The sequence below is a fragment of the Sorex araneus genome, chromosome 4 (genome assembly GCF_027595985.1).
Source record: "Sorex araneus isolate mSorAra2 chromosome 4, mSorAra2.pri, whole genome shotgun sequence".
In the NCBI taxonomy this organism is placed as follows: Eukaryota; Metazoa; Chordata; class Mammalia; order Eulipotyphla; family Soricidae; genus Sorex; species Sorex araneus.
In genome coordinates this window covers 54800781-54822770 of record NC_073305.1, presented here as the reverse complement: position 1 = coordinate 54822770, position 21990 = coordinate 54800781, and the positions used below count along the sequence as shown (strand labels likewise).

Here is a 21990-nt window from a genome sequence, read left to right as displayed (position 1 = left end):
TCAGGACACCTTTCTCTCATTTCCCATGTGTGATTTTTCTGATCAGTTTGTCTGCTCTCACATGTTTATATCTTGGATGTGCTAAGTTTTAGGCCTAAAATTGCTTCTTTGGTTTTCTGCCTAACAAGGCTCTGAATTTATTTTTCTAGATCCAATTCAAATGCTACCTCTGCTATGCAGCTTTTCCTACTTCCAACCAGCATTATTCTCTTTCCATACCTCCTTTCTTTTTCTTATAAAATTTATCTATTTCCCAGTAAGCATGACTCCCTCTAAGGATGTGACACTGTACGTGATTCTTCTATATTCCAAGCATCTAGAAAACAATCCTTGCCATGTGTACCAGGTCAGGGGCTGCAAGTCAGATGACTATGGAGTCTAATCAGATAACAAAGATGAATAAAAGAACTGCATTGCCTGAATACCTGATGAATGCAGACATTTTCTACTTATAAAATGAGCCTTATTGGGAGTGAAGATACAGTTTGGGAGGAAAGTAAGAACTTCAAAGAAATTATTCTCTACTATCAAGAGCAATACTTTAACAACCAAGTAATAATTGGTAAATAGAACTCAGCTTCCATAAAGGAGCTATAAAGAGCCGTGAAGACTGTAGCACAGTTGATGCTCTTTTTTTTAGCCTAAAAGGGTAGTTGCAATTTAGTTCTAGTCAAGTGCTATATTATAGAAATACAAGTCCAATCTCATTAAAACTTCCTTTTAAAATTCTTTTAACATGATAAGGAGGTGCCGTGGGGGATGGAAGGGGAACATCGATAGAGGAAAACTGACACAGGTGATTGGTCTGGAGTTGAAACATTCTAAGTCTGAAAACTATTATCAGCAACATAGTAAATCACAGCCCTTAAATAAAAATGGAAATAGGGGAATTTTTAATTTTAAATACATATTTTTAATTGGAGGGAGTCCCTACATAATGAAGAGGATGCTGAAGGGCTCCTCCTGAAGATTCTCCACCAACCGGTCAGCAGTTCGATGCAGGGGTCAAAGGGTGGAGTTCTACATGCAACCTGTAGTGCAGGGCATTACCTGAACCACCTCAGTGGTACGCAGGGGGCTCCAGCATCACACTTATCAGTGCTTGGGGATCTCCAGGGCTTCATTCAGTGATACTGAGTATGAGGTGGTGCTGAGAATCAAACCCAGTTCAACCAAGTGCAAGGCATTTTTGGCTTGCCCTGTACTAACTCTGTCCCCCTTTCTTTAAAAAAAAGTGGGGGGAGCCAAGTATCCCAGTGTTTATTATAAATCTCCCAACATTAGACTGTTATCTAAAGGTTTTTTCAAAACACTTCTGGGAACCACTAAGTCAATGAAGGTTGTAAGGGATTGCTCAGGGTGGGAGATGTGTGCTCAAAGTAGACAATGGACCAAACATAATGGCCTCTCAATATCTGTATTGCAAACCATGATGCCCAAAAGTAGAGAGAGAGTAAGGAAGGTGCCTTCCTCAGAAACGGGTGGTAGGATGGGGTAAGGAGGGATAATAGGGACATTGGTAGTGGAAAATATACACTGGTGAAGGGATGGGTGTTCTATCATCGGATGACTGAAACTCAATCATGAAAGCTTCGTAACTATCTCACAGTGATTCAATAAAAAAAAAATTAAGTAATTCTTTACATTATTTGATGAGATTAATAGACATCTCAATCACGATCACGAAATCCCATTAATCATCGATTTCTCAAGCGGGCTCAGTAACCTCTCTATTCGTCCTTTCCCCTGAGATTTTAGAAGTCTCTCTTGACTCAGCTCTCCCAAGGATGTTGCACTGGAGGCTCTTTCAGGGTCAGGGGAATGAGATCCAGCTTGTTACTGGATTTAGCATATGAATACACCATGGGAAACTTTCAAGGCTGTCCCATGTGGGCAGGAAACTCTCAGAAGCTTGCTAGTTTCTCCCAGAGGAAGAAGTAAGTTATAAGATATGCGCTTCTGGGAGCTTGCTTTTAAATCGCTGGATGTTGGCCATTGATGGGATTACACACACCTGGGTTCCTCTGCCGGTACCTTTATGCGTGAGGCCTCTCTGAACATGTGGAGAGGGTCCTCGAGCATGGCTGTGGCTAGGTTCCAGTGGTTTTCGGCCGCCGGGAGCTCTGTTCGGGGCCAGGAGGGAAGCTGGAGCCCATCCCCTCCAAGGGGCCCCGGGGAAGACAGCCAGGCGTGCGGGCAATAGACATCTAATAAAATTAATCAAGAAGAAAAATAAAAATGATTATTAATGTCAAGCTGAAGTAAGGGCTATCATTACAGACTCTACAGCCATCAAAAGGATAAGAACACATTATGAACAACAATAAATATGTAATTTTAAGGTAAAAGGGACAGATGCATTAAAAGGTGAAACCTGACAAAAGTGACTGAAGAAAAAATAATTATTAAAATAAATTATCTTTGAAGAAAAAAAATACCCCTCTAAACCAAAGCATGCAAGAGCTGCTTTCTTTCTATGTCTGCTGACCTAATGCATGGATAATACTTATCATCAAGACTAATCTTACTTGGATGAATGGTTCTCAACCTGTTATATGTGGAATCATTGGGACATTTAAAAAATTATGAATATTTACATTTGCTTCTCCTTTTTGTGTTCTACCCCTATATATTTTTAACTCCTCCAGTTACTCTCATATGTAGCCAGGTTTGTGAATCACTGCATCACTTATTCTCTCAAGTGATGTGACTCAGCTTATGCTAATAATACTGAAGTAATTCAGAGGAAGGTAAAGGATCTCAGAGATAGGACAGTGCTTACCTTACATACAGCCAGCAATCTGGTTTGATCCCCAGCACTGCATCTGATCTACAAACACCAGAAATGATCCCTGAGTAGAGTCAAGAGTAAGCCCTCAACACAGCAGGTGTGGCCCAATCCACTACCACCACCCCCCACAAAAAAAAAGAAAAAGGCGAAACGATTATTGTACTAGAGAACTTACAAAGAAATAAATAGATCTTGAAAGCATTTAAGAAATACTTGCGTAAGTATTAATAATAGGTAAACACAGGATTATAAGAGTGCAGTCTCAAGCAGAGTACTGAACAAACAAGGAGCCAACAAAATGCATGAAAGAGTAGACTCACTAAGAGAAATAGCCCAAGTAGACAAAAAGACTCATGTCCTAAAGCAGGGGAGTGATATATTCTTTTTTAGAAAAGCACATTTGACGAGATTCACGATGAACTTTTAAACCTAGTGACAAGAAATTAGCTAATACAACTAAGATATCTTTGCAAATGTCTCGGCATAAAATGAGAAGTAGCTGCACACATGGAAAACAAATCACTTGTGGAGAAACTGCAGGGAAAAAGTGGGCAGCACTTGTTGATTCTGAGCACAGTGGAAAGAGAAAGTGGTTAAAGTTTTGGAGTGTCAAAGAAGGAACAGGATAAAGGTGATAACCTTGATAAAATTATTGAGTTGCAAAAGTGGACTCATTTTTACTTCCTGTTTCTAAAGACAGAGATATTCATTTGTACTTGAAGTGTCTTTGACATGTCATTCCTCATCAGCATAAACATTTCCTAAATTGTATAGTCCTGGAAGATTGGGAGCCACTAACTTGGTAACGTTTAAGTTTAAAAAACAGCAGAAAACTATATTGTAGATAGTCACTACATTTGGAGAATGTGTAGTAAATCCCCATGTCACATCACCTGTTTCCACAATTAGGTAGATGTGTTTGATAACAGTAAGGTTGCCAATCACTATATCACTGTCATCCCATTATTCATAGATTTGCTCATACAGGCGCCAGTAAAGTTTTCATTTGTCTCTGTCACGTGCTAGTGTAGCCCAATGGCATCTGCTTGCTCCAGGAACACGAAGAGCACGTTGTTACTGTTTTTGGCATATCAAATACCTCACAGGTAGCTTGCCAGGCTCTGCTGTGTAGGAAAAGTTGCCAATAAGGAATTCATATATGTATTAGCTATAACAACTTGTATCTTTGTGGGGCTGGAGCACAGCGGGTAGAGCGTTTGCCTTGCACTCGGCTGACCCGGGTTCGATTTCCCCATGCCATAGGGTCCCCCGAGCACCGCCAGGGGTAATTCCTGAGTGCATGAGCGAGAAGTAACCCCTGTGCATCACCGGGTGTGACCCAAAAAGAAAAAAAAAAACTTGTATCATTGTTATATACACTACCTTAGGGAAACAGAGATATGGGGTGAGAAGAAAATATGAATAATTTTTGTTCATTAAAGATCCATTAGAAAACATATAAGGAATCCGGGAGTAGGTCAATGGTAGTACACCTGATTGCAGGCCTGAGGCCACCTGTTGGATCCCTAGTGTTGCCCCACATTCCCAGGGCTACTTTGGCAGCACTACCATTGTGATCTGTAACACTGCAGTAGAGTATGCAGTATCTGAAGCACTACACACAAGTCTATGTAAGCATTGTAACTAAGTGTTGCAAGCCTCACAGCAAATGTGTGACTTCCAGTGAGCAGGGTAGCTAGGTGAGCAACCCCTGGTAATCGTAACAACAAATAGGGGAAGAGAGATTAAAATAAAATATAAAAAGGCTGAAAGAAGTCTCACTACCCAAACAACCACTGTAAATATCCTGGTTAGAATGAATTACTTTTTTTTAAAATAAATTTATTTCTTTTTAATAGAGGTCACACCTAGCAGTGCTGGGGGTACTGTGGAGTACAGAGATCAACTCAGGGCCTAGCACAGGTACTCTTGAGATCTCTCCCTCACATAGTTCAGTCTTAATGGAAAATTTGCCTTAAAATGAAATGAATCAGTAGTTTTGATAACCAAATACTGAATTTGTAGCTAATAAGCTGTGCTAGCTTACATTAACAGAAATGACTATGCTGTAAAGACTACCAGGAAACTCTGCAATTATAAATGTTCTTTTTTTCCTTCTATCTCTCTTAGTTTAATGTTTTAAAAATTGTGTATTTATGAAAGTGCAAGGGTGCAAGGCTGCATTCAAATATTTTGTGTCCTTTTAAAATTTAAAATTCAAGGATTCTAGGACTAGGAATGTGGTTCAAGTGGTCGAACACATGCATTGTATATTCAAAGGCCCGGGTTTGAACCTCAAAATTTTACTCATCACCTCATTGTACCCATGGGTATGATACTGGTGCCCCCCCATTAGTGCTCGGGCTGAGGACCACAGAAAATGACCCTCAGTCATAGAACACAGGCAAAATCCTCAAATATCAAAAAAATAAAAATAGAAACTAAGGAAATATCTCAAATGGTAGGACATGTGTCTAGCATGTGTTAAGCCTTGAGTCAAGCTCCACCAATGGACTGTACCCGCACTGCTGCGTTGCTGAAATGTCCCTAGATGCCCCTTGAGCACCATGGTCCCACATAACGCTGATCACTTGGCCTGTGCTGAACCACTAGTCCCACACCGTTTGATTGAGTCTCACCATGAGTGTCCCTTGACAAGCTGTAACTTCACTGACAGTGGTCCTTATAAAAAAAATAAGATTAGATAGTTTAAAGACACCTTAAATATCTGAGATTAAAAATAAATTTGAATGAAAATTCATGGCGTTATTAATTCAACATTGTAAACTTTTCACAGGTAATGTCTGATCTCAACTCTTAGAAGGAGATAAGAATATATTTTGTGAATTTCATAAATTGACTCCTAATAATCACCATCTAATAGCATCTGTCTTCTACCTGATGAATCCTAGTTATAATTAAATTTTTAGTCACAAGGTTTATGATCATTCCTCTTACATTCATTGTAGATCTATGGAAGCTAAAATTATATGAACATACTTCGTAGTTCTCTTTCGACAATTACTTTTCTGATGATCATTTTAACATCTATAGGCTTTGAAAACTTCTATAAATGAACATAACAATTATTGTTCTCTGTCAGTTATTTTGTTTGAAAGATGTACCAAGTGAATCTACCCATGGTTAGATTTTTTTTTTTTAATCATGGAAAAGCCAGAGGTATTTCTCCACTTAAACTACTTCTTTTTGTGACTTTTTTAAAAGGGAGGAGAGGCCTCCTTCATTAGATACCTTCTAATTTTAAAGCAGTAACAGAAATGTTGAAACTCCTGTTTTAGAGTCTATATTATTGAATGCTTTTAATGAAATTAACAAAATAACGGGATTACCCAAAACCAGGTGCTACCACACGTTTGCCCTGTTCACTGTCAATTCCTGATGCACATCAGCTAATAACTGTTAGTCTTCAGAGACTGAGATCTGATGATTTTATTTTCATTAATGAGACCAGGTTTAATTGAACTGGAGAATCAGGTCTGGTTACTGAAGCTGAGCATTCAGCTACTAATGACAAGATGCAGTGGTCCACTAAGCACAAATCAAAACTACTAATATACTTAAAAATTAGAAAGCAGTTTTCCCAAATGGCCGCCTTCCCACAGCAGCAGCCTTATTGGATTTTTCTCTCCTTTTTAAGTAAGACAAGACTGAGGTCCCTATCTTCTAGCACAATTGCAGACAGATAAATTAATGTGTCTAGCAATAACCATGAAATAATCATCTGCCTTTGATATTGTGAGTTTTTTTAATTAGAGTTTTTTCTCTGAGTATGACATTTTGAAAGCAAAATTCAAATCAAGCAACGAGATCTACTTCAGAGTAAAACCTAAAAGATGAGAGTGTTAGCTTACAACTTCAAGAAAAAACACAGACTATTTTCTAAACTCAGAGTTTTGATAAGCCTTCCTTAAATGTTAGGATTGTTGGTTAAAAATTTCACAATTTCTAGTGACAATGGTTGATAATTATTCAGAGTAAACGTTGCCATCTCTGAATTGTATTTCTTCTTCCCCATTGTTAGTAAAATTGAGGCATAACTGCTCACCTTCCCTCATAAAAGAATTTTGTGTGTGTGAAGTAAATTGTTTTACTTAAAGAAATTTAATTAGAGAAATATAAGGACTTTCCAGAGGAGAAGAATCCTATAAAAAATGATAATGATAAAAGAATTTGGTATGGATATTGATTACTATCTATAAAATCTGTTAGTATATAGATATCACAAACCATTTAGAGGATAAATTCTAACTCTTCACTGATATTTCTGCCAAATATTTAAAATATTGAGACATAATTCATAATATAAAATATGAACAATTGCACTTAATTTGATTGTTATACTTTTTCATTCCAACATTTAAATTTCTCCTTTAGATGTCTAATACAGCCTTGCTTGTAACAAACATGAAGACAGATAAGTTATATGCTTATAATGATCAGGAAAGGCCTCAAAGTCAAGGCTATAGTGAAAAATAGAAACACAAATGTTTTTATCTGACCCCATTGATGCATATATATCTAATACATATATATGTGTGTGTTTTAGAAACAGGAGGTAGGAGTGAAGGAACAGAGGAATACAACCTACTCATTTTTTATTACCAATTTTTAATGTTCAAAATATATTCAGTTTATTCTGTAAATAGATGAAATTATGAAACATTTTGTGTGTTCTATATAACTTTGTCTTCAGAATTATGCTGAAATTAAAATATATTTCTCCACTTTAAATATTTTTATTTAAAATATGCAGTGGAAAGGAAATTAAAAAATATTTGCTAAATAAAATCACTGGGCTGGAGCGATAGCACAGTGGTAGGGCGTTCGCCTTTCACACAGCTGACCCGTGTTTGATTCCTCCGCTCCTTTCAGAGAACCCAGCAAGCTATCGAGAGTATTTTGCCCGCATGGAAGAGTCTGACAAGCTACCCGTGGCATATTGGATATGCCAAAAACAGTAACAATAAGTCTCACAATGAGAGATGTTTCTGGTGCCCACTAGAACAAATCGATGAGCAACGGGATGACGTAACAGTGACAAATAAAATCACTATATGTATAATTTAATGTTAGAATTTTCATAGTATAACAGGGCTATACAAATATAATAACCTATGCTATATCAATATGAATTATACAATTTCACTAGTTGTGAACATGAGCTTATAATCATCAGTGACCTCCAAAAGCCCCACAGCACAGTCAGTAGCATCACCCTGCTTTTATTTTTATTAAAACACTTATCATTACTTGATATTTTATAATTTGCTTCATTATTTGTTTATTGCTGTCTCTCCTGCTTAAATGTGGGTTTTGAAACTTCAGCAGTTCTATTTATTATATTTCTAGGAGCTAGCTCAATCCTTAGCACTATAGTAGCTCAATAAGTAAGACATTTTTTAAACTTTATTTAAACACCATGGTTTACAAAGTTGTTCACAATACAGTTGTTACAGGCTTTTGATATTCCACATCAGACCCATCACCTAAGTGACCATTCTTCCACCATTGTCACCATTTTCCCAACCACCTGTCAAACTTGCCCTTTTCGCAGGCAAACAATTTGTTTTATATTACTTGTTACAACAAATCGGCTAAAGGAATTATCAAAAATACTTCAGTAAAAGAAAATTTGTGAGAATTGTTAAGTCTCACCACGGGGTTGTTAAGTCTTTGGGGATTTACTAAATTGTTTGCCGCTAGTTGAGCCTTCTGTGTTATTGTTTTTGTTTGTTGAGTTAGCTGGCTTCTATATTGCTTTCTCATCTAATTTGGTGTGCTCCTCCTAGAATTTCAGTACAGTGGAATTTGAAGGTGTTGCATGGCCATGTATGCAGCTGCAGTCCAGAAACTTCAGGATATGTAGAGCTAGGATGAGTCTGCAGAGATTCGTAGTGAAGCCATGACACTAGGCCATAGGCATCTGGCATGGCAGCAGCAGTGGGTTGTGGGTGGACTGCTGGGGCTTTGAAAGGGCGGGATCTCAGACTATCCATCACCTTCCTGAGGATGCCCCAGAGTTTTTACCTCAAGCAAGGGCTTTTGGGGGTGGGGGAACTCAGTATCCATAAATTTCAGCTGCTTGGCTTGCATCTCTAAGAATATTTAGGTTGTGAATCTGAAGAGTAGGGCCAGTGGTAAGTTGACATGGCAGCAGCTATATCAATAAGTATTTCTTGATGAAGTTATCAGATGAATGACGTTCTATCCAAATAACTGGAGCAAGCAAGTATGTATTTTAAGAAACAAATTGTCACCATCATTAACATTATTGTCACCCTCATTGTTGAAGAATCAGTGAGTTTTTGCTATGTTTCAAGAAGCAAAAACTCTCTCCTGGGGCTGGAAAGATAGCATAGCAGGTAGGGTGCTTGCCTTGCTTGTGGCTGACTCAGATTCCATCCCCAGAACCCCATATGGTCCCCTGAGCCCATCAGGAGTGATTTTAAGTGCAGAGCCAAGAGTAATATGCCTGAGCATTGTTGGTTATTGCACAAAAACCTTAATAGATAAAAATAAAAGCTCATTATTCAGTGAAATAGCCAGGGGTCTCCAAAGGAATAGTCTATAGTTTATGCACATATATGTATTTTATATATTTACATTAACATTTAGAAAACTAATTATATCTTGTTAAAAGGAATTGGCTGTGAAATTATGGACACTGTCCCAGGATTGAGTTGAAAGTTCAGGGAGCCAACTAAATAAAGGTTCTCATACAGCTTCAAAGGCCTAAAAACTAGGAAAGCTGTGGTCTGGTCAAAGTTTCAGATCAATGTTTCAGCTCAAAAAATCGAATTCTTCTTCTTCTTTTTTTTTTTTTTGGTTGTTGTTATTATTGTTCTCTTTAGGCCTCTGATGGATTGGATGAACTTACTTTGTTGAGGGCACTCTGCTTTATTCAGCCTACCAATTAAAATGATAATTTCATCCGGACAAAAATTCACAGTGAATAATGTTAGTCTGGGTTTTCTGTGACTGAGTCAACTTGACACATAAAATTAGCCATCAAACAGAGAATCCCAGTGGAATTTGTAAACCTTTTATGTAAAAACCTCCATTATGGGTTGGAAAGAGTACAGGAGTTCAGGGGTTTGCTTTGTGTGCTGCCAACCTGGTTCAATCTCTGGCACTATATATGGTTCCCTGAATATTATCAGGTGCAGCAAACAAACAAACAAAAATGCCTATCTTAATTTTGTAGATGATAAAATTGAAGTTTATAGAGATGAAGTCAGTAATTAGCATGTTGAGAGCTGTTATAGACCCCAGTAGCCTGGTTTAAGAGTTAGACCCTTAACTGTTAACTCCACTAAACATTTTTTTACTACTATGAACTTAAGGATTATTTTCCGGAGAGCCTTCTTTTAAGAAACTGACTTATTGGTGGTGAAGATGATCTACCAAGGCCTATATTATAAATAATAAGACCTGTTTGTTTGAAGTAGGAAATTTTTCTTGAGATAATACATTTCTTCCCTAAAAAAGTTTCCATTATTCATTAAAAGTAATGTGTATATGGTTGTATACACCATGGTATATATGGTTGTCCTCTGCTCGATTAAGAATGCTTAAAAACATATATAATTTGAATACAATTGACTTTTATTGAATTATTTTCTCATAATTCTACTTGCCATTCTTTTAAGTTTTTTTTGACCAAGTAATATGAAATAAACTTGTTATATACCTACCCATGGGGAGGTGACGAGGGAGATGATGCCTCATTTATGACATGGAAGATATGATGATTACTTCAATAAACTCAAATACAAAGTAAAATTTAATGCAGTGTTTTTTAGATGCCATAGTTGAAAACTTAGTTATGTAAATGAGAATAGGCAATACACTATATTCTATTAAATGATTTGAATTTCTTTATTTGCACAGACTAAAATCTGTATCACTACAGATTGACATTTGTTGATTTATCTTCTGACAATTCCATTTCCCGTTTCTTTAAGTGTTGTTGGAGCAAGCAGTATGAAGTACATTTGTTATATGCCTGCCAAAGGGACAGGCTGGGGAATGCAGAGATCCTGGGGACACTGGAGGTAGAATTGGTATTGCAACATCATTTGCCTGAGACAATCTATTATGAACAACTTTTTTTTTTCTTTCTGGGTCACACCTGGCGATGCACAGGGATTATTCCTGGCTCTGCACTTAGGAATTACCCCTGGCGGTGCTCAGGGGACCATATGGGATGCTGGGAATCGAACCCGGGTCAGCCTTGTGCAAGGCAAACGCTCTACCTGCTGTGCTGTCACTCCAGCCCCCTGAACAACTTTTTAAACCATGGTGTCTAATTGAAAATAAATATATTTTTAAAGTAAAAAACAAAATATAGGCTAATTATGTTTCTCATAAGCTAAGAGTTTGTGAAGAAAAGTAGTATCTTGGGTTTTATTATGTTTGTCACATTGACATATCCTAATTTTATACACAGTGATTTTACATAGTCTAAAGTCCTCTTTCTCTTTTTCAGAGGAGAAAAGGATATTTTAATTTTAATTGATACTATTGTTGTGTTGTCTTTTTAAAAAGTCTTAAACATTTTTTATTAAGGAGGTAAAGCTAAGTAGTTTTTGTAATTTGCAAGAGTTGAAGACAACTTTTAATCACCTATGACTTTTCCTGCTTAGCCAGTTAACCTCTTCACTGTCTTCATCATGCTCCAGCATTTGTATTCTGATAGTTCTTCAACCAGTCTTTAAAAATGTTTCAATTAAAATATTTTGTATAGGACATGTATTCTCCTTAACCAAAATTCCCTTCCCCCATATTCTACATGCCTGCTAATTCATTATGTGCCTAAGTTGCTTCAGTTTCTCTCTTTCTGCCCTCACTTTTATCTCTCTGGGAAAAAAATGATATTTAAATACATATTATGATATATAGCTCATATGTTTCCTCATAGAATTCCATTAGTCTTCATATGTCCTTAAAATATCATGGTCATGAAATTCTGTCACAGTCTTTTATACACCCATTTTCGATTAGCAGAACAGAAGTGTTTGGTTAGATGGCCTCATAAAATTGCACAAAAAAATAGGTAGTGGCTCTAAGAAGACGTTCCTGCAGTGCCTTCCTGCCTTACTAAGGATAGCATCATAAGTTTTAAAACTCATAATGAGTTTTAGATTTGAGGAACAAGTTGACCTTGGGACACTCTGGGTTCAGTCTCTCATCTTAGTGTAGACAAATATCTGAACAGATGTTTTTCATCCTCTGGTGATAGAATCATGACCACACAGAGTCATTAGATATTGCATTGAAATTATAGACACATCATCATATCCTTCATCATTCCAGTTCTCAAGTTGAATAAGGACCTTCAAAATGCAAAACCCTCTTACACACTCATAGAATTTTTCTTGCATTACCTTTACCGTATATAATCATGTAATTATTTACGAATTACTTACTCTAATATATGTTTCCACTATGAGATGGTGAGCTTTTTGAAAGATGTGTGTCCTCTTGGTCCCTGTCCCAACTCAGTTTCTTGAGCAGTAACTTCCTAGGCTAGGGATCCAGTCACCACAGAATTAATAATTAGAAGAAGGAATGCATGATTATGAATGAACTGTACAAATTGCTAAATGCTGCTCAAGATGGAAGATACTAATAGCATATTTACTACACATTTTCTCTACTAGGTACAGAATGTAGACCGATATATGCACTGTTTCATAAATGTAAGAAAAATGCTCTTGCTACATACTATTATTATCTTAATCTTTTGAAAGAAGGTGAGACTTAGGTTAAGTTTTCTGTCTAAAATAATATTGTTCTACTAGATTGTTCCCTTTTTTGGTATCTTTGACATTCTTTATAGTAATGTGCTTATAATAATGTGCTTATAATAAAATCCAGTTCAAGGTCTGGATTCTGGAAGCAAATTTAATTTTGATTTGATTGTTAGACAATAGCTGTAAGTCTTGAACATGACCCCTCAATGATTAGAGTTGAAAATTCAGCAAGTTTTTTTGGTTCAGCTTTGAAAACCCTGCAAACTTAAATGACTGTAGTAATTAGAACACTGTATCTTGAGACAAAAATGAATGTTTATTTTTCTAAAAGCCAATTAGAAAGTAGACCCTCAGGTTGTACACTCTAACTACAAAGGCATGGACCCCTCAATAATGTAGCAAAATAATTAATGGTAACATCTTGGACCTACACCAAGTTCATTTTCCACAAATTCAAGAAAATGAAATGCCTAGAGCATGACTTTAATCTAATCTTGATTTTTAACCTTACATTATGCATATTGATATCGGCTCATAAAAGAGCTCCTGTTAGAATTCAAAAGGCAAGCTTTTCTGCTTTTGGTTTTCTTTTATTAAGATTAGATTTTATTAAGATTTCATTAGAGATCCATCCCCTCCACTTTTTATTTTAAAAATAAAAGGTCTAAATTACTTTCTCTTGATATTTTAATTAGGCCTCTATTACAGTAGGTACATAGCATGATACATGTTTACGGAGATGATTATGACAATATGATTATAAACAATTAAAGTATACCAGGCTTTAAGAGTATGTGCCAATTGTTCTAAATTTAAAGAGATCTGTTAAGAGATACTTAATAATGTTAGAATACTTGGCTATGTGGAAAATATACACTGTAATTTGTAAAATGAAAAAATTGTTTAAAAGAGTTTAAATACTCAGTAGTAGATTATTCTTTAAAAAGACCCAGTTGTAGATCATCTTATAAAATAAATAATAACTTCAAACTTTATGTGATTTGGGGGATTATATCAAATCAGGTTTGCTAAATCATTAATTGTCACCAAATATCTACTGCTAAGCAAGAGATTCCTCTAAATAATTCTAAGCACTTAAAATTTTCAATTTATCAATAGTTATGAACTTGTTAATATTTATTTTGTTTAAAGTAAAGCTGAAGCAGTGTTGGTATGAATTTTAGTATATTCCCTCCCCAAAATTCTTTTTTTAGAATGTTATCTGTAATTTTTATTATATTTATCAATTTCCTGCTATGCTTTCAGAAAATGGAGGACATAAGAAACCAACTAAATAGCCATTAGTTTATTGGGAAGAATCTGTGTATAGATAAATATGAAAAAAGTTTAAGGAAATTTTTCCACTAAGATTTGGAGGGATATAGGTACTGTGATTTATAATACTGCTAATATTAATGTTTCAGAAATATAACATTGCTGTACCATGTGTCCACCATCAGAGTATCAGCATCCTTTCATATCTCTGGATAAACCTTTCATTCTTCACCCCAAATTAGCAAATTCAGTTCCATAGGCAGACTCTCAGGGGTTATTATCATTGGCCATTGTTTATTTCTTTAGTATGTTTTTTTATACTCCACATAATGAGTGATATCACTTAGTGTTTGTTTTGCTTCAGTCAACATGATATCCTCCAGTTCCATACAAGTTGCAGCAAACTATAGGATCTCATCTTTTTTTATGGCTGAGTGGTATTGTGTAATTTCTTTATCTACTCATCTATTCTTGGGCATTTGTTGTATTTTCAGATATTGACTATAATAAAGAGTGCTGCAGTGAATATAGGAATGCAAATATCTTTTCCAATTAATGTTTCTGTGCTTTTAGTAAACATACCAAGTAGAATCCCTGAGTCATATAGAAGCTCAATTCCTAATTTTTTTTGGAGGGGGAGTTTTAATTTTTCTTTTATTGAATCACCGTGAAGAAAGTTACAAAGCTTTCAGGTTTAAGTCTCAGTCATATAGTGATCAAACCCCTATCCCTTCACCAGTGCACCTGTTCCACCATCAAGAATCCCAATATACCCCCCCTCCCATGCACACCTCCACCTGAGTGGCTAATGAGCTTCACTTTACTCTCTATACTTTGAGGACATTCAATATTTCAACAGAGAACTCACTAATATTATTTAGAATTTTCCCCCAATAATCATACCTGCTGAAAAGGCATCATTTGATAATTTGTTTTCCATTGCTGAGAGTGAAGAATATATAAGCTCGCAGCCGCGCGGTTTTCGATTTCTGATATTTCAGTAATTAACTCCACAGATATTTCTTCCAGAAGTCACATAAAGACAAGGCCGAGAGAGAAAAACCTTTCCCCTCCCCGGGCGGCTGGGGGTTGTAGCTCAGTTCACTGGCTAGATGCATTTCTATAAGAAGCCGCTGGGTGCCAAAAGTGATTAGTAGCCTTCCAGGATCATAGTCTTTAAGGAGCAGAGGAGCCGTTTCATGTGTGTGGCCGCTCTGGTTCTCGTCTGGGCGGGGAGCACCAATTCCTAATTTTTTAAGGACTCTACATTCTGTTTTCCAAAGAGGCTGAACCATAAAACATTCCTATCAATAGTGGATAAGTTTTTCTTTTTTACTATATTCCTACTACCTGGTTGTTTACAGTACTACAGTATTTTTGATGTGTGCCATTCTCACTGGTGCAAGGTGATATTTTACTGTCATTTTGATATACACCCTGATGATTAATGTGAAGATTAGTACCTTTTTTTTTTAATTTTATTGAATCACTGTGAGATAGTTGCAAGCTTTCACGTTTGGGTTACAATCACACAATGATCAAACACCCATCCCTCTACCAGTACACATTCCCCACCACCAATATCCCCAGTATACCCCCCCTTTCCCATCCTCCCCCTGCCTCCGTGGCAGACAATATTTCCCATACTCTCTCTACTTTTGGACATTATGGCTTGCAACACAGACACTGAGAGGTCATCATGTTTGGTCCATTAACTGCTTTCGGCACACATCTCCCATCCCAACTGATTCCTCCAGCCATCATTTTCTTAGTGATCCCTTCTCTATTCCATCTGCCTTCTCCCCTCCACTCATGACACAGGCTTCCAGCTACGGGGCAATCTCCTGGCCCTTATATCTACTGTCCTTGGGTATCAGCCTCATATGATGTAATTCTATACTCCACAAAGTGCAGTCCTTTGTGGAGTATAGAATTACATCATATGAAGAGTGCAGAAGGAGTGCAGTCCTTCTATGTCTGTCCCTCTCTTTCTGACTCATTTCACTTAGCATGATACTTTCCATGTTGATCCACTTATATGCAAAGTTCATGACTTCATCTCTTCTAACAGCTGCATAGTATTCCATTGTGTAGATGTACCAAAGTTTCTTTAACCAATCATCTGTTCTAGGGCACTCAGGTTGTTTCCAGATTTTGGCTATCGTGAACAGTGCTGCAGTGAACATATAGGTACAGATGTCATTTCTACTGTGCTTTTTTGCATCCTCGAGATATATTCCCAGAAGTGATATTACCTTTTCAGATACCTTTTGGCTATCTATCTCTTGATATTTTAATTAGGCCTCTACTACAGTAGGTACATAGCATGATACATGTTTACAGAGATGATTATGACAATATGATTATAAACAAAGTATACCAGGCTTTAAGAGTATGTGCTAATTGTTCTAAATTAGAACAATTTAGAACAATTGTCTGTTGATCTGTGTGTCTGTGTGTGTCTGTGTATTTGCCACATTCAGTGGTTCTCAGGACTTACTCCTGGCTGTACACTCGGGGATCTCTCCTCATAGTGGTTGGAGGACCCTATGGGATGCTGAGGATCAAACCTGAGTCAGCCATATGCAAGGCAAGCACCCTACCTGCTGTACTATCACTCCAGCCCTGTGTGTCTTCTTTAAGGAAGGGTCTGTCCAGCTCCTCTCCCCAGTTTTTGATGGCATTGCCTTTTGTTGTTCTAAGTTTTGTGGGTGTTGTATTAATGCTGGCTTTTAACCCTTCATCACATGTGTGATGAGCAAATATTTACTCCAATTCAGTAGGATTTTTATTCTAGTCATTGTTTTTTTTTTTCAGTGCAGAAACTTTTTTGTTTAAATTAGTACCACTTCATTTTTTTCTATTTTCTTAATCAATGACATTAAATTACTGAAGAAGACTCTGATGTTAATATCATGGAGAATTCTGACCATATATTATTCAGTGTATTTAATGGGTTTGAACCTTGTTTCAAAGACTTTAATCTATTTTATTAATGTTTCTGTATAGTATGACATGCGGATTCAGATTTCTTTTTTTTTTTTTGCACATGATTTGTTTTTCTCACCACCATTTGTTGAAGAGACTTTTCTTACTTCACTTCATTCACCTAGCTCTTTTGTTGAGGATCACTATTCTTATATCTAAAATTTTAACTCTGGGATCTCAATTCCATTCCATTGATCTAAGGTTGTTTTTCCAATACCACACAGTTTACATTGCTGTAGTTTCATAGGATTGTTTAATTTAAATTTGAAGAGAGTAAAGCAACCCATCTTTTCCAGGATTGATTTGGCTATTCTGTGAGTTTTATTAGTCCATATAAATTTTAATCAGTATTTGTTCCACGTTCCTAAAAGTGACACAGGGATTTTATGAGTATTGCAATGGATCTGTACCTTTTAGTGCTTTGAGTAGAATGTTCATTTTCCCCATTGGGTCTCCCAGTCAGTATTCAGGGAATCAAGGGGCCACATCCAGCAATTCTCAACCAGCCAGGCTAGGGGCTAAATGCAAGATCCAAAGCATATGGTTTTTTGGGGTCCTGAAGTTCCAGTGGATCATGTATCCTTGGGATTGAATCTATATGTGAATCTTCTTTTATTTTGCTTTTTATTTTTTTTATTTTTTATTTTGTTTTGTGCTGCTTTGTTTGGAGCTACAGCTGGCTATATTTAGGGCTTTCACCTGGATCCGCTCAGGAATCACTCCTGAGGTGCTAGGTTGATTAAACGTGGCTTAGCTGTGTGCAAGGCAAGCACCTTACCTATCTCTCCAGCTGTAAAGAATACTCATTTTAACAATATTAATTCCTCCGATCTTGAGCATTGTATGTGTTTTAATTTCCTTGTGTTTTCTTCTATTTCTTTAAACAATGATTTATTATCTTCTTTGTGTAAGTCTTTCACCTCTTCTGCTATGTTGATCTCCAGGTACTTAATTTGGGCAGGAAGCACATATTTATTTTAATTTATTTCTTTTTAACCTTACTGTTTGCATCTAAAAATTCTGTGACCACAATTTTCAATACTATCTATGGTGAATTATAGTGGTTAAAGTGGGCATCCTTGTCTCCTTCCTGATCTTAGAGAAGTGCTTTTTTATTTTTCATTGTTCATTAGGATATAAACTGTGGATTTGTGATACACGGTCTTTACTATATTGAGGCAGTTTCTTTCTATGTACATTTTGGTGTAAGTTTTTATCCTAGATGGAATTGGATCCTGTTAAGTGTTTTCTCTGCAACTATTGACATGATCATTTGATTTTTATCGCTCCCTCTGCTGCAAATGCCAGCCAGGGATTTGTCTCGCTTCCCAATAGACAGGTGGAGAGTCATAAATCTGTGGCTAAATTTTCAGTCCTCAGTATCTTTCCTCTGGCCATGACTCACCTCCAACTTGGGACCACACCCTTTAATTCCTAACTGTTCCATGATTGCTCATGTGAAAACAAGTGCGCTACAATGTTTGAACAGAAATATATACCTATGGACAAAGGGTTCCTGTAATCAAAATATTTTTTCTAAGGATAAACTCACATCCTATTATTGAAAATGCCTTTCTAGATCTATGCCATAGCCCTCACCACCCTTCAGTAACCTCAGTGGCTATTTCCTTTTTGGAAGATGTACAGATTAGAACAGAATCAGTTCTTTAGGGCACCATTTGTCAACCAGGCTGTAATTGCTCTCTTGTGGGCCCTGGGATTTTCTGGATCATAGGAATTCTGTGACATAATGCTACATAAGTGGGCCACAGCATGAGAATAGGGGAGCCGTAAGGACAGAAAATGAGTGAGAAACACTTCTCTAGGGTTTGTTCTACTCAGTCAGAAAAGATATGAATTTCTAATGGATTTTTTTCAGTTGGCCTAGAATTTGAGAGTCACTTTTCTGTTATTGATCCAAACAGACTAATATTATTTTGTTTTCTACAAATGAGTGTTTACAAATAACCTTTTAGAAAGGAGTCTAGATGTATACTATAGCCACATCTATTTGCTAACACTAGGAAATCTCAGGCTTGATCGGCATCTGGTTGTGGTGTCTGAGCACTGCTACTGTTGAGCATCGTACTCTTCATATAAATCACAGTGTCTTGGTCATTTTTGACCCTGCTTTCACTCACAGCCTGAAAGTTTTTCAGCCTTATTCAGTCTTTCTCCTCAGTTCATACATGAAACTATCATTGGTGGGCAGAGAAGAGAGTTCAAAGGATTGGAGCACATGTTTTGCATATGGAGGACCCAAGGTTGATCCCCAGCCTGCATGCTCCATTGGATGTAGCCTGGTGGCCCACCAACACTGAGCCCCAGACCTAAGTACCATCAAACCTGGGTTGAATATCATATGTGGTTTCCCCTGTACCAGCACTGCTGGTAATACCTGGGGAAAAAAAAGAAAATACTGGAAGAATCTGTTAAAAGTATCTATTTCTGGGGGCTGGAGCCATAGCACAGTGGGTAGGGCATTTGCCTTGCACGCAGCCAACCCGGGTTCGAATCCCAGCATCCCATATGGTCCCTGAGCACCGCCAGGAGTAATTCCTGAGTGCAGAGCCAGGAGTAACCCCTGTGCATTGCCAGGTGTGACCACCCAAAAAAAGTATCTATTTTTGGCCCGCTGCCGGTTTCTCACTGTACATTCTGGTTTGGGCCCCAGTTATCTGCAGTTTTAAGAAATGCCCATGGAGATGGGATTCAGAGACTTTAACATTTGGAACAACTGAACTTTCAGATACTTCCGAAAGTTTTTTGTGTGTCTGTATGCCTACTAATGGACATTACTACCTTCTTTTAATAAAAACAGATCAGTTCATTAACAGAGGAACAGGGAGTGTGCGAAATAGCAAAAACCAAGATGTATGTCATATCGCCTTTGGATCCAAAGTTCTTGGACCACCTCCACTCTCTGGCAGAAGGAATAACATGAGGACATCCAGTGAGGTAGGAACAAGGTTTGAAGAACTTGTCTAAGCTTGAATGACATGGGAAGAGAAGAATTTTTGTGGGGGGTTTTATTTTCCCCAGTGTGGGAGAAAGAAGAGAGACTACATGCCAAAAGCAGAAGGCTCAAATAAATTTAGAACATAAATTTTGGGTTTTAAAGGGCCTCAAAAGTGTTTCCTTTTTATCATGTCAACAAAATTAACATCTTGAGTATTCTTTTCATTAAATATGTTCAGAAACTTAAAGGCAATTATATGTGAGTGTATTTTGTAGCCTCCTTCAAAAAGGAATTCTGTCACCACCAGACACTTGAGAATAGATTTTCTAAATGTGATATATATGCATATATATAATTTTCCTCTGATTTTAGTTTAGACTGTGATTTTCAAAATAAAGCATAAAAAAGAGTGAATTTCACTTTAACTCCTATCTACTATAGATGAAGAGTGGCAAGTAAGAATCTTTTAACTTATGTGTGTAGGAGAGTTGTGTAGTGGTGTATTTTATCTTATTGTTCTTCTCCATCAGTGGCTTTCTAATTTCCCACCATAACTTTTCTCCCCAACTGTTTTCACTCTCTTGATTTCTCTATTTTTTTCATTATTCTTTGCTCAAATATTATTTCTCCATTGTAGATTTATAGAAAATACATTTAATGCCTACATTTTAAAATATAGACTAATTTGTTTTCCTGTAGACTGTAAAATCCACAGGGTCTAAAAATAGCCGATCGTGCCAGCAGTCCATGGTAGAGAAGAGTGTTAATAGTACAGAAATGCCTGCCTTGTTTATATCTGAGTCTGAGGAGCAAGGTGATAAAGAAAATATTCGCCAAATAAAGCAGGCTGTACCTACTCATGGTAAGAAAGTGTTTTTACATAAATATTGATAGCTAGTGAGAATAGTGGAAAATCACGTAAATCTGAAGTTGCATTATTGACTAGATATTAAATCCAAAATAAAAGGATAAGGAGTATTTATTGAAAGATGTTTGGATTTCTTATTTATGAAATTGCCATTTTTTAGTTGTTATAGTACTTGTGTTTTATTTTATGATGTCCAGTGAGGAAATTATATGGATCCTATAATGGCTGTATTTTGGAAAGCTTAGTGTGCATTTTCAGTTTTCTAAATAATTTATCTTTTAATTAGTCTCTTCCATTTGTAAAATGCTCTTTAATTTCTCTCATTGATTAAAAAAAAACAACCCTGTTGGTAAAGAAAAGACATTTTTCCTATGTTGTAGATTGAGAGTTCAAGGCTTACAGAAAGGTCAAGCGATTTGTTCTTTGCAATCACTTGAAAGAACTGAGGAGAACCTATATTTCCACTCCCTCTCAGTATTTTTCACTTTCACTGGTGTGCCTTTTGCAAAGGTTGAAATATGGGGGAGGGACTTGATTTAGAAATTAGTCTAATCTTTTATAAACTACAATTCCCATGGAGTATAAAACAGATAAGAAAATAAATAATAAATAACTCCCACTCCCTTGTGAAACTTTGATCAAGTTTTTTAAACTTTGTGACCTTCATTTTCTCATCTGAAAAATAAAGATACTAATATTATTTCTAAATAACAACTGTCCTAAGGTGTATTTGTGAAGATTCTATGAGAAAAATCAGTTAAATACTACATACAGTTCTGAGAAATTAAGCATTTAGTAATTGTTATTTTTTGTTTATAATGAATATATTTATTTATATAAGAGTAATATAAATAATATTTAGTTATTCTCTGGAATTCTTTGAGTTTGCACTCAGTTCTCTGGGGTTCTTCCAGAAACTTCTCTTAGTCTTTATTGAATTATGTTTAACTGCACTTCCTCTTTTAAAGGAAAAAATAATTTTTCTGTATTGACTATTGATTTTATTATTCATACTTTTATAGTATATTGCATGCTTAATATCTATCAATTTGTATCTCTCCAAAATGTTATATTTCAAAATAAATAAATAAAATGTTATCTTTCAGAATAAAATGTATTTCTTTCTTAGAAAGTCTAAAAAAATCCCAATATTGGAATAAAATTAAACACCTGTTTCCTAAGGAGAAATACATTGTGTTTTTGTGTTTTTGAAGTAGCCTTATTTTATGTCAAAGTGATACATGAACATTCTCAATATAACTATAATTGCATTAATTGAGTTATTTCAAACCATATAGTACTTTCTGTTCTATCTTTTCTTATATGAAAATAT

The 21990-nt window shown here is 36.3% G+C and overlaps 1 protein-coding gene across 3 annotated transcripts in view; it reads left to right on the top strand.

Annotated features, from left to right (window-relative positions):
• CFAP20DC (CFAP20 domain containing) overlaps positions 1–21990 on the top strand; it is a 312336-nt gene that overhangs the window by 163309 nt on the left and 127037 nt on the right. For all 3 annotated transcript variants that reach the window (XM_055135696.1, XM_055135697.1, XM_055135695.1), the window contains 2 exons: positions 19652–19788; positions 20489–20651. In XM_055135696.1, coding sequence (XP_054991671.1) covers positions 19652–19788; positions 20489–20651 — 300 coding nt within the window. The remainder of the gene's footprint in view (positions 1–19651; positions 19789–20488; positions 20652–21990) is intronic.